Source organism: Periophthalmus magnuspinnatus, chromosome 13, assembly GCF_009829125.3.
Source record: "Periophthalmus magnuspinnatus isolate fPerMag1 chromosome 13, fPerMag1.2.pri, whole genome shotgun sequence".
In the NCBI taxonomy this organism is placed as follows: Eukaryota; Metazoa; Chordata; class Actinopteri; order Gobiiformes; family Gobiidae; genus Periophthalmus; species Periophthalmus magnuspinnatus.
This window is the reverse complement of record NC_047138.1, coordinates 18,082,986-18,096,225: the sequence shown is the minus strand read 5'-3', so window position 1 is coordinate 18,096,225 and position 13,240 is coordinate 18,082,986. Positions and strand designations below refer to the sequence as shown.

Below are 13,240 nucleotides of genomic sequence, written 5' to 3'. Positions count from 1 at the left end.
TATATTTAGCAGGAATCCTCTTACAGGATTCAAACTCCTCATATCTTCCAGGTTTCCTGCCTGCTCTGGGATGCATCACGTTTGTCCAGCTCAACAATGCAGCATTTTCCTGTGACAGAGGATTGTTGCTGTTGCCTGACATGAGCACCTCGTGTGCTGGACTGTGTCATGGTTAAGATAAACAGTTAGGGCCTTCACACCCCAAAGTCTGAGCCAAACTTCAGTCAAATGTTGTTGTTTTGTTTTTGTTTTTTTTTTGGTTTTTTTTGTTTTTGTTCTTTGTTGGGTTTTTTTTTGTTTTTGTTTTTTTTGTTTGTTTTTTTTTGGGGGGGGGGGGGGGGGGGGCGCAACATTCACAGGTCTAAAATCATGTGTATCCTTTGTGTGTGAGCAGCCCACTTCAAGTAACAGGCCTCTCTGAGTAGCCTACCTGTCATGAGTGACTGTGTGCACATAACTGTGATTAAATCCTACTTGGTGAGTGGGCGCCTCTACTGTGAGTGACACTGCAAGAACCTATCTGTGAGCAGAATATCTGAAGCTGCCTGTGAAGTTGAGATTACAGGCAGACAGCCCGTGAGACTGGAGGTAAAAACGTTTTAGGCCCATGTAAAATACGATTGAATTGTTTGTCACTGTTACATCCGAGTTTATTGTGAAAGGCCAAGGCGGACGTGCGGCAGTGCGTAGGCGTAACTTCATAGACTGTCCACTTGGAGTTGGGAGAAGATAGAGCAGACCACACCTCACCCCGGTTTGGGACGGGATAACACGGAACGAAACCATAGGACCAAAGACAGCTGAAGGTATAGTGACCTACTCTGGGGCAATTTATAATTCAATCGCGGGCACTGGGCCCGGGGCAGGTTATTTATCGGTGAACAGCAGAGCGCGCACGCGGTCACGCTCGCACGTGCCCCGCGGTCCACCAGAATTTTCAACTTCGGGTTGGGGGGGTCGGGATGGAGTCAAAACCTCAAAAGCGTGGCCACGTAGAGCAGAAAGACGCTCCTGTGGCTGGAGTGATCCGAGCGTCAACCACAAACTTTATGTCTGTAATCTGGGTCCACAGCGAGGTTATTCCAGCGGACAGGACATGTCCCATAAGGAGTGGTCACTATTCTGTAACTTTGACTAAGTCTGTCACAGCTGGCGCAATAGCCCAATACGAGGTGGAGGTAGGCCTTACAAACCCAAAAGTCTCGTTAAAGTATGTTGCGTAAGTGTTGTTAACATTTGGAGGATGCGCAGGCTGCGTCCTTGCTGGCGCTGGCGTTTCCTTTCTGGAGTCCAGTGTGAGGCTTCAGGAAGCGACCAGCAGCGCTTATGTAACCCCCTCATCCTGCGCACGGAGATGGTTTCTCACACATTGTTTTCTAATAATCAAATGTTTACCACCAAACCTAGAGCGCTCAACCTAATGAGTAAAAAATTAAACACAGTGGTTTCACTTTGGCCTGGGTGGTTGTGGTTGTTGGTGGTGAGGTCTGACCAGCAGCAAACCTGTCTCCAACTCTGCTCCCAAACTGAACTTTTGCTTGTTCAGAAGAATCAGAAAATATAAACACAAGTTAGACAATAAAGTTCTTCAAATTATGGTATTTGCAAAAAAAAAAGAAGAAAAAAAAAAGAAAGAAAAGCGTATTGTCCTTCATATAGAGTAGTAAAACATATTAAGCAGAACCACAGAGAAGTATATTTTAAACTAGTATAATGACATAAAAGAAAGTTTATTTAAAGTCAAATTGTAAAAAAAATAGCCTACACAGCTATAAGACTGCGGCAAGATCAATTTGTAAACTGTGTAGCCTTATGCTTACTATAAAATTGATTTATGTTCATAAAATTCTCTTTAAATGTGGTGACACTGTGGTTTGGACTGTTCCACAAATGGAAAACTTCCGCTTGATTTAGTAGTTCCTACCCCCAGACTTTTACTCTTACTGCAGTCTCTTACCCCAGCTCTCACCCCAGCATCTCTTTTCCCAGCCTCTTCACTCAGTCTCTTACCTCTTACCCCAGCCTCTTACCCCAGCCACTTACCCCAGTCACTTATTTCAGACTCTTACCCTAGCGTTTTACACCAGCCCCCTGCCCCAGCCTTCTACCCACGGCCATTACCCCAGCCTCTTATGCCATTCTCCTTACCATAGTTTCATATCCCAGCCTTTTACCCTATGCTCTTGCCCCTAGGCCCTGTCCTACCCTGTCATGAGTCAGTCAGGAGTCTGCATCATTACTTCTGCAGTACAAGATCACAGAGCAGCACACAGGCCCCTCACATGACCTCATCACACAGAACTACTACTGCACTACTACAGAAGTACTACAGATACTACAGAACTACCACTACTATAGAATGACCACAACTTCTACAGAACTCCTACTGCTATTGCATAAGTACTCCTGCACTACTACATCAGTACTGCTGCACTATTACATCAGTACTACAGAAGTACTACAACTACTACGGAAGTGTTGCAGCTACTACAGAAATACAGCTGCTACTACAGACGTACTGCAGCACTAAGACTACATTGATACAACACTATACTGCAATATAGGCAAGTTTATTTGTATAGCACAATTCGTACACAAGGTAATTCAAAGTGCTTTACAGAATAAGAAAGACATTAAAATCACTCAAATCAAAACATAAATAATCATAAATAATCATCATAAAATTACCATTAAAACAGAAGAGTGCAGAATAAAAACCTTTCAATCATATGCACAGCTAAAGAGAACTGTTTTGAGCCTGGATTTAAACATTGTCAAAGTAGAGGTCTGTCTCACATCTTCAGGAAGATTGTTCCAGGTTTTAGCTGCATAAAACTTAAACGCTGATTCCCCATGTTTAGTTCTGACTCTGGGCACCAGCAGGAGGCCGGTCCCTGAAGTCCTCAGAGTGCGAGAGTGCGAGAGTGTGAGATGGTTGTGAGATGGTTCATATGGCACTAACATGTCAGAGATATACTTTGGACCTAGGCCATGGAGAGACTTATACACAAGCAGAGCTGCTTTAAAGTCTATTCTTTGAGCTACAGGAAGCCAGTGCAGAGACCTGAGCACAGGACTTATGTGCTCATACTTCCTGGTTCTAGTCATGACCTGAGCAGCAGCATTCTGGACGTACTGCAGCTGTCTTAACGCTCGTTTGGAGAGGCCAGTGAGCAGGCCGTTACAGTAGTCTAACCTACTGGAGACAAATACATGGATAAGGCTCTCTAAGTCTGGCTTTGAATATAGCAGTACTACATGTCTTCTTCTGCAGCACTACTGCAGTACCTGTGTGTGACCTGGCCACAGAGGAATGTGCCCTGAGCAGAGCAAGACAGAACCCAAACCCTAAAAGAACCTACCTGTGTGCGTAGGCCCACAGTGTGTAGACACACAGTGCGTAATATTGTGTTGGCCTACAGTGCGTAACAGTGTGTAGGCACACAGTACGTAGCAGTGTGTAGGCACACAGTATGTAGCAGTGTGTAGGCACACAGTACGTAGCAGTGTGTAGGCACACAGTACGTACCAGTGTGTAGGCATACAGTATGTAGCAGTGTGTAGGCACACAGTGCGTAACAGTGTGCAGGTAATAGTGTGTAGCACACAGTGTGTAACAATGTGTAAGCCCACAGTGCGTAACAGTGTGTAACAGTGTGTAGGTAATAGTGTGTAGCACACAGTGTGTAACAATGTGTATGCCCACAGTGTGTAACAATGTGTATGCCCACAGTGTGTAACAGTGTGCAGGTCCACAGTTTGTAGCAGTGTGTACGCACATCATTGAATGGAGCAGCATAACCTTCTTCCAGCGCTGTCATTTATTTTTTGTCAGTGAGAATAGTGTTGTATTCAAGTGTTTTTGGAAAATCCTTTGATGGCGGTTTTCACAGACACTGGTTTGACTTTGTGACCTCTGATCTCTACCTTCCCACAGGTGGGCCGTGTGCAGTGCTGTTCTGGAGGGGAAGGAACTGTGCCGGAGGGGGAGGAGTGAGCTGGCCCTCCTCGCTGCTGGAAAATGCCTGCAAAGACACCCATCTACCTGAAAACTCCCACAGACCGGAGAGGCAGGAAGCTGAAGCTCCGGGATGTCCTGTCTGGGGACATGATCAGCCCGCCTCTGGGCGACGTGAGGCACAGTGCCCATGTGGGGCTACAGGGACTGGGCGACATGTTTGGAGACGTGGCCTTCCTTCAGGGCAACATGGACATGCTTCCCCCTCCCAACGGACATAGGTCCTCCCCTCAGGCTCTCCACCCACATCAGGGCCCCTTTAATTTGAACTCCCAGCCTCTGTGGACAGCCACCTCTCTGCCCTTGCTCATGGCCCAGGAGGACGCGCCGCCTAAACCCCCTCGTCTGCACCTGGACACACCACCTCAGCATGGGCCTTCCTCCTGTCCACACCTGGATGCACCCCCTCACCAAGAGTCCGCCCTCTGTCCACATCTGGACACGCCCCCTCACCAGGGGTCAGCCCTCTGTGGACAAACCAACATCTCCCTATCGCCCACCATACAGCGGTTGGTTCCCTCATCTAACTCATCATCGGAGGACTCCTTGCTGGACACTTGCGGGCCCCTGGGGTTCCCACAGGGCCTCTCACTGGACTCAGATGCTGGTCTCAGTAATGAAGACCTGCGCAGTGATGGCTCCCCTCTGCCGCCACCTATCTCCACCACACTTCCTCACTCGGAATCCATGGCTGCACTGGACTTGGACCTGGGACCCTCCATCTTGGACGACGTACTGAGAATCATGGACAGCTACAGGGGCCCCTCTCCAGCCCCGGGCCCCTGAGATCTGGTCCTGATCACACAAACACCACCATGCCCAGATCGTGTTCAGTGGAGGATGATGTGAAAGTGTTTGGTGGAGGGGAGATGTGTAGCATTGTTACAAAACAATGCAAATAGAGTTTATTTAGTTTCAGTGCACTCTACTTTACATATGACAGAGAATGTACACAGGCTTCATCTATGAGACCAAATATAGTGTATAACACTAATCTGTGAATACTGTGCTCCAGAGTAGAACTCTGGATTACTTCAACTTTGAACCCATGTCAACCACTTATGCCTTTAAAACTACACACATGTATTTTGTATGATGTCAATTAGAAACATTTATTTAACTAGACTATTTTATTTTAAGCTGAAGATTCAAGTGGATACTGAAGATGGATATAAAAGTGCAAGAGCTGCTAAGGAGAGGCACAGAGCTAAGGCCATGTATGCAGTATACAGCAGGATGTAAAACTACATGGGGAGGAGAGTCCCAATGTACATGAGTCAATAAATGTTACAGTATATACTCTATCATCCAGGTGGGAGTCCTTTGGAGCTTCACTCTAGTGTTGTCACAATACAAAAATTTCAAACTCAATTTTGTTGCTAAGGAATATACTCCATAACACAATGATAATTAAAACCAATCTTTCTTTAGACAATAGAATGTGATTTTCAGCATTAGATTGTAGCACTTTCTTTTATATTACCATGTGGTCTCATATCTCTGTAATCCTTCACTTGTCCAGGTAGGTTCCGTAGTGGTCCAACTAACACAACATATTTAGATCACCATGTTACCATTTATTGTTTTGAAAATGCTATATTCACCAAAAATAATGTATTAACATGTAACAAGTTTAACTTGTTTTTGACGCTCTGAGTCCCCTCTCCCTTTGCTCCCTGCGTTAAGTTAGAGCTCTATCACAACACAGTCAACATGCATCCCACTAATGAAACTACTGCACGTTGCATCAGGTTTGTCAAGTTGCTGTGTACAATTTTGTATCATGCATTTGTATATTGGAGAGAGGGTGATGTAGGCTGGTGGGCTGAGCATTGCACAGAATCTAGCTAACCATAAGGAGGGTTCGAATAGGGCCCGGGAGAGATCGCTAAATACTCAAACATGCATGGATGACATCTAAAACCTCTTCAGGCATGTTTTTGATGAGAGAACACCATTATCACATGCTAGAAAGCAAAAAAAAATTAAAAAATCTATTTTGCATAATACCCCTCCTTTAAAAGTATTAGACTGACAAGGCTTGGCTAAACATTACCTCAACCACGTCGCGTACTTCTGGCATGTCCTCGTGTGGGGCAGATAACCTATACTACAATGCCACATTTGAACCACAGCTCAGTGTCTCTCACATGTAGCCTATATAGCCTATAACCTGTTTTCAAAGTATTTTTATAAAGTGATAATATATGTGACCGTTACATATTTGGTTCATCTAACGTCAAGAGATACTTAGTTACATTTTAATGCAGGTATTCAATATTCTGTATTTTACAACATATTCTGATACATGGGAAGTCCTGTATTCTGAATACTTTGAATGCTTTTATATCTTAGTAAAGGTGCAACATAGCATTAAAAACAGCTTTATGTTTATCATATTTTATCATGTTTTTCTTACTAATCGTGTGCAGCTGGAATCCTAAATTGTGTGATCAATTAAACAACAATGATTTAAATGATTTTAGGAAAGTAAATGTCTTCTGAATACCACCAAATGAAAGAGCAACTGCACTAGAATACAGGTATTCAAAATTTGTATTCTGAATATGTATTCTCAGTGTACGCATTCTCATTCTGTTACTTCCCAACACTGCTAACATCCAAAAGTCATTTTCAAGCTGCTTTTGGCCTGGATGAGACAAACAAAACGCAAACTTCCCCTATTTGCTCTATTTCCATCTTTCTTAGCACAGATCTCCTTCTGTCTCATCAATGTTCAGAGTTTTTGGACTTGACCGCTCATTTCTATATAAAGTTGTGTTTTTATTGATCATAACCTTAACATGGAAATTTGTCTACGTAACATTTTTGTATGTACCCACGCTTTATAAATGAAACCTCAACCGGCTGACCCTTACTTCCTTGGACCACTTCTGGACAAATGAGGGCTTACACTGAATCCACCAGGAAAGCAGAGGTGGGTAGTACTCAAATAAATTTTCTAAGTTAAATATACTTGACTAAGTTTTTAAAGAAATTGCACTTTTCAGAGTACTTTTTAAGCAACATACTTTTACTCCTACTTGAGGAATATTTTTATTGAAGTAACAGTACTTTTACTTGAGTAAAAGTTGTGGTTACTCTTTCCACTGTGAGTAAGTCTATAAGTGACAAAAGCTTCATGTTGGGGATATGAAATTATTTGAATGTTTGTGTTTCTTGTAATGTCCTGACAGTTACACAAATTACTCTTACTTGAGTAGTTTCCCAAATACCTTTTAATTTTATTTCTTGGACCGTTACTTTGCACTTGAGTACAATTTTTGGCTACTCACTGTTAAGAGAAAGTTGGGCAGTGTACCTTAAAGATCTTATTTTTCTCAAAAATTGAGCTTTTAGCCATGTTATAATGTTATCTCCTCGAAAACATACCTAGAGTTGTGTTATGTTTCGTTCACACATGTTTTAGTAAACCTTTATTAGTCAGTATCTCTCGTGCTCAAAATGCTGTTTCACCTTGTGATGTCACGAAGCGGAACAGCTTCTTTTACCTTTTGTTCAGTAGATAGTGGCAAATCCAGCGTTGAAATTATCCAAATAATTTTAGTGAACAGTAAAAGCCCAAGTTAAATCTGTCAACTGGACAAAACGTAGGAGTGAAGACGTTTCGCTGCTCATCCAAGCCGCTTCTTCAGTTGTGATCAGATTGCTGGTGGACCCTGTCTTATATCTATCTAAAGGGAGGGGCTAACTACATTGAAACTGCCAACAGCTATTGCTGACAGTTTCAGCCTTAATGGCCTCCATTCAACCTTTAATGACTCTTCTGGCTTGCTCTATTGTACTCTTTGTTTACTTTACGGAATCTCAAACTCTCTGAAACTTCTCTGAAGCTGTGTAAGGAATGGTTATGCCTTTCCTTCCAGGTTCCTGTTTTTTTTTTAGCTCTCTTAGATCTGTTGAAAACCTATTTTGGATATCCACAAGCCGAGAGGGCTTTTTCCACGTGTTGTTCCTCCTTCACCTTTCCCTCTGTGTTTGTGAGCATCACTTGACCTCTTTGTTGTGGGCGACAGTGGCTCAGTGTTGGTCCCCCAACCTGAAGGTCGGAGGATCGAGTCCTGCTCGGACCAAGTTCTGTCATTGTGTCCTTAGGCAAGACACTTCACCCACATTGCCTAGTATGAAAGTGGTGTGTGTGTGTGTGGTGGGGGGTGTGTGAATGATAGGTGGTGGTTGGAGGGGCCGATGGTGCAGCCTCGCTTCTGTCAGTCTCCCCAGGGCAGCTGTGGCTACAATAGTAGCTTACCATCACCAAGTGTGGAAATGAATGAATAATGACTATAGTGTAGCGCTTTGAGAGGCTTTGACAAGCCTGTAAAGCGCATTACAAGTGTAAGCCATTATTATTATTATTATTGTGGAGTAGGGATAACTCAGAGTTTGTGCTGCAGTGGATGGTGTGAATCAAACAGCAGCTATTGGTCAGTGTGTGTGGGCTTCCTGAAGACTTCCACCTGGAGACCCCTGTCCTCTCCTGTAGGTACTGCACAATCTAAGAAGGCCAGTTTGTTCTCCTTGGCCTCTTCCCATGTGAACTTGATGTTTGAATCCACAGCATTAATATGTGCTATAAAGGGTTCCAGATCTTGAATTTTGATTTTAGTCCAGTTGTCATCCACATATCGATACCAGTGCATGGGTGGAGTGCCTGGAAATGAGGCCAAAGCCTCCTGTTCAAATTGTTCCATGGATAAGATAGCCATAATAGGAAAGATCGGTGAGCCCGTGGCACAGCTGTGGATTTGCCTATAGACGTTTCCTCTAAACTGGGAATATGTGGTATTTAAACAAATTTCCAGCAGTTTGCAGATTTGGTCTGGTAACAGTTTAATTCTATCTTTAACTTAATATCCTACAGTAGCCTCCTCTTTGCTGCTTCCACCACTACTGATGTAGGGATACAAGTGAAAGTCACTTGTAGTGAAAGTCAGACTTGGACAACTGAAGGATTACACAGACAGATTCTAGTGAATGTGTATGGAGTTTAAAAACACAGCGGAATGCTTCCTGTAATATCACATGACATCACAAGAGTGGTTTTTTTTTAGGGTTTTTTGAGAGAGGAACTCAACCTGTGTTAAACATGTGTAATGTAGCTAGCCCATTACATGGGCCTATCTTTCAGGTTAGCAAAAAGAAGAACAATACACAAAGAAGTTTAAAATGTTTTATTGATGGAAGTGTTGTGTATCAGCTAATTGATTGTAATTGAATTGTTGGAAATTTTAACTTACCCATGTTGTCTGCCATCTTAGGTATTCCAGCCAAATGAGTCCCTGGGGAGTCTGAGGACCAAGGTTCCGGGGCAGACAACTGTGTGCTAACAAGGAGGGGTGTCAAATATTTTAGATTTCTGTGTATCCAATTTGTGTTCACTGTTAAAACAGATACATTAAATGTAGAGCTTTATTTTATTGGTGTTGGAATAAATGCACTTAGGTCTGCACTGGACCAACTTTCTCAGCTCTGCTCTGTTCCTTATTAAACTGCTAAGGTTGCTATCTGGGCGATTACAACATGTGGATGAAACAAGGCAAGTTTATTTGTATAGCACAATTCATACACAAAGTAATTCAAAGTGCTTTACAGAATAAGAAAGACATTAAAATCACACAAATCAAAACATAATCACAAATAATCATCATAAAATTACCATTAAAACAGAAGAGTGTAGAATAAAAATCTGTCAACCATATGCACAGCTAAACAGAACTGTTTTGAACCTGGATTTAAACATTGCCAAAGTAGAGGCCTGTCTCACATCTTCAGGAAAACTTTTCCAGGTTTTAGTTGCATAAAACTGAAACGCTGATTCCCCATGTTTAGTCCTGACTCTGGGCACAAACAAGAGGCCTGTCCCTGAAGTCCTCAGAGTGTGAGATGGTTCATATGGCACTAACATGTCGGTGATGTACTTTGGTGCTAGGTCATGGAGAGACTTGTACACAAGCAGAGCTGCTTAAAGTCTATTCTTTGAGCTACAGGAAGCCAGTGCAGAGACCTGAGCACAGGACTTATGTGCTCGTACTTCCTGGTTCTAGTCAGGACCCGAGCAGCAGCGTTCTGGACGTACTGCAGCTGTCTTAACGCTCGTTTGGAGAGGCCAGTGAGCAGGCCGTTACAGTAGTCTAACCTACTGGAGACAAATGCATGGATAAGTCTCTCTAAGTCTGGCTTTGACAGTATATCTTCGGAGTTCTGCTTTGTTTTTTAGGTTGTTAAAAGCTGCAAATGTTAATGATTTGATGTGGCTGTTAAAGTTCAAGTCTGAGTCCATCATTACCCCTAGACTTCTAGCCTGATTTGAAGGTTTTAGAGAGAGAGACTGGAGGTCACTGCTGACACTTTCTCTATTTTTCTGTGGGCCAAAGATGATGACTTCTGTCTTATCTGAGTTCAGCTGGAGAAGGTTGTTTTGCATCCACACACTGATCTGTTGGATGCAGTGGCAGAGTGAATCCACTGGTCCATATTCACCTGCTGCCAGTGAGACATAGATCTGAGTGTCATCCTCATAGTTGTGGTAGGACACATTATTGCTGCGTATTAACTGGCCTGACGGCAGCATGTAGAGACTGAACAACAGGGGTCCCAGGATTGACCCCTGGGGCACCCCACATGTCATGGACATTTTATCTGAGACACATTTTCCAATTTTAACAAAATACTCTGTGTTTTCTAGATAGGACTTGAACCAGTTTAGTTCTGTGCCAGAGATGCCCATCCAGTTCTCCAGTCTCTGTAAGAGGATCCCATGATTCTCAATGTCAAAGGCAGCACTCAGATCTAACGGGATCAAGACTGAGCCTTTGCCTGCATCAGTGTTCAGGCGGATGCCATTTGTCACCTTGATAAGAGCAGTGTCAGTGCTGTGGTGGGGTCTAAAACCTGACCAGAAAAGAGGGTATGTATGTCTGATGAGGAAACATTATAACATAGATCAGAAAATTGTTTAATATGGGCAACCCCATATTAAACTATCGGACGGCCTCAAAGAGATTCTGGCAAACCGTCCGACACCTCAGGAGGGGAAAGCAGTGCTTCACCAACACTGTTTACAGTGCGGGTGGAGAGCTGCTGACCTCGACTGGGGATGTTGTCGGGCAGTGGAAGGAATACTTTGAGGATCTCCTCAATCCCACTGTCACGTCTTCCGAGGAGGAAGCAGAAACTGGGGACCCAGAGGCGGACTCGTCCATCACCCTGGCTGAAGTCACTGAGGTGGTTGGCAAGCTCCTCGGTGGCAAGGCTCCGGGGGTGGATGAGATCCGTCCTGAGTACCTCAAGTCTCTGGATGTTGTGGGACTGTCTTGGCTGACACGTCTCTGCAACATCGCGTGGCGGTCGGGGACAGTACCTGTGGAATGGCAGACCGGGTTGGTGGTCCCTCTGTATAAAAAGGGGGACCGGAGGGTGTGTTCCAATTACAGGGGAATCACACTCCTCAGCCTTCCCGGTAAGGTCTATTCCAGGGTGCTGGAGAGGAGAATCCGACCGATAGTCGAACCTCGGATTCAGGAGGAGCAGTGTGGTTTTCGTCCTGGTCGTGGAACACTGGACCAGCTCTATACTCTCCATCGGGTCCTCGAGGGCTCATGGGAGTATGCCCAACCAGTCCACATGTGTTTTGTGGATCTGGAGAAGGCATTCGACCGTGTCCCTCGTGGTGTCCTTTGGGGGGTGCTCTGGGAGTATGGGGTCCGGGGCTCTTTGCTAAGGGCTGTCCGGTCCCTGTATGACCGGAGCAGGAGCTGTGTTCGCATTGCCGGCAGTAAGTCAGACCTGTTCCCGGTGCATGTTGGACTCCGCCAGGGCTGCCCTTTGTCACCGGTTCTGTTCATTATATTTATGGACAGAATTTCTAGGCGCAGCCAGGGGCCGGAGGGGGCCTGGTTTGGGAACCACAGGATTTCATCTCTGCTGTTTGCAGATGATGTTGTCCTGATGGCTTCTTCGAGCCAGGACCTGCAGCAGGCACTGGGGCGGTTTGCAGCCGAGTGTGAAGCGGCTGGGATGAGAATCAGCTCCTCCAAATCCGAGGCCATGGTTCTCGACCGGAAAAAGGTGGTTTGCTCTCTCCGGGTGGGTGGTGAGTCTCTGCCCCCAGTGGAGGAGTTCAAGTATCTCGGGGTCTTGTTCACGAGTGAGGGAAGGATGGAGCGTGAGATTGACAGGCGGATCGGTGCAGCGTCTGCAGTGATGCGGTCGCTGTATCGGTCCGTTGTGGTAAAGAAGACATTTGGAGAACGTTTGGAAAAAGTGCAATAACTTTTGAATGTTTCAACCCACAGACATCAGTTAGGCTCTACTGAAAACTCACACTGAGAGGAATCTGTATCTGCACACCCAGCTGCTCTATTACTGTACATTTATATATCATATCAAAACACAATATAAAATGTATATTTGTATATAAAATATAGTCAAAACAAGTGGTATGGGTCAAAATAAATATATATTTACAAACCACACACTGCAAACAAACACACACACTTCAAAACACACACTGGAAACTGAGAACACACTGTACATGATTGTACAGTGAGACAGTCATTCTGCAACAGTGGCTCAGTGGTTAGAGCTTTGGTCCGCAACCCGAAGGTTGGAGGATCGAGTCCCACTTGGACCAATTTCTGTAATTGTGTCCTTAGTTCTGTCATTGTGTCTTTAGGCAAGACACTTCACCAAGGGGTGTGTGCGTTATGATTGGTGGTGGTCGGGGGGCGCAAATTGGCATTAGCAAATGCTAATGATTACACATGATACACATTTGACCCACAATTAAGTGAATAGCAGAATAAACCACGCTTACCGATCAGGAACAGCATCCAGTCCATCAAAACATAAGGTCCCTCTACTCTTGAGTCCACCATGAGATCTTCACTCGGTTACACGAACCGCTCCGGGTCCGAGATGCCTCTAGTTTAACTTGTGCAAACATCCACAGTGTCCTCGGTCGCGCACTTCCTTTGCTTTGTCCGTTGCGGGCGGGCCGTCGGAACGCTAAGTGGTTAAAAACAACTTTTATATTGTGTATTCATATTTATATATTTATTTAAATGTATTACGATCTCCTTATTCTAAAACAAGGATAAATAAATTAATAGTTTACGACCTTCGGTCAATGTAATACCCATATTGACCATGGAGGGCGCTGGTCACCAACCAATACAGACACCAACAACAGCTGCTTCCGGT

The 13,240-nt window shown here is 44.4% G+C and overlaps 1 protein-coding gene across 1 annotated transcript; it reads left to right on the top strand.

Annotated features, from left to right (window-relative positions):
- The first annotated feature begins 691 nt into the window (after nucleotides 1-691).
- zgc:154093 (uncharacterized protein LOC777623 homolog) lies at nucleotides 692-6,411 on the top strand. The gene is made up of 2 exons (XM_033977072.2): nucleotides 692-806; nucleotides 3,938-6,411. The coding sequence occupies exon 2, from the start codon at nucleotides 4,022-4,024 to the stop codon at nucleotides 4,802-4,804; it is 783 nt and encodes a 260-aa protein (XP_033832963.1). The 5' UTR covers nucleotides 692-806; nucleotides 3,938-4,021; the 3' UTR covers nucleotides 4,805-6,411.
- Nucleotides 6,412-13,240: the final 6,829 nt, after the last annotated feature.

Coding starts and splice junctions, on each gene's coding strand:
- zgc:154093 (XM_033977072.2), top strand. CDS start 4,022: ATGCCTGCAAAGACACCCATCTACCTGAAAACTCCCACAGACCGGAGA.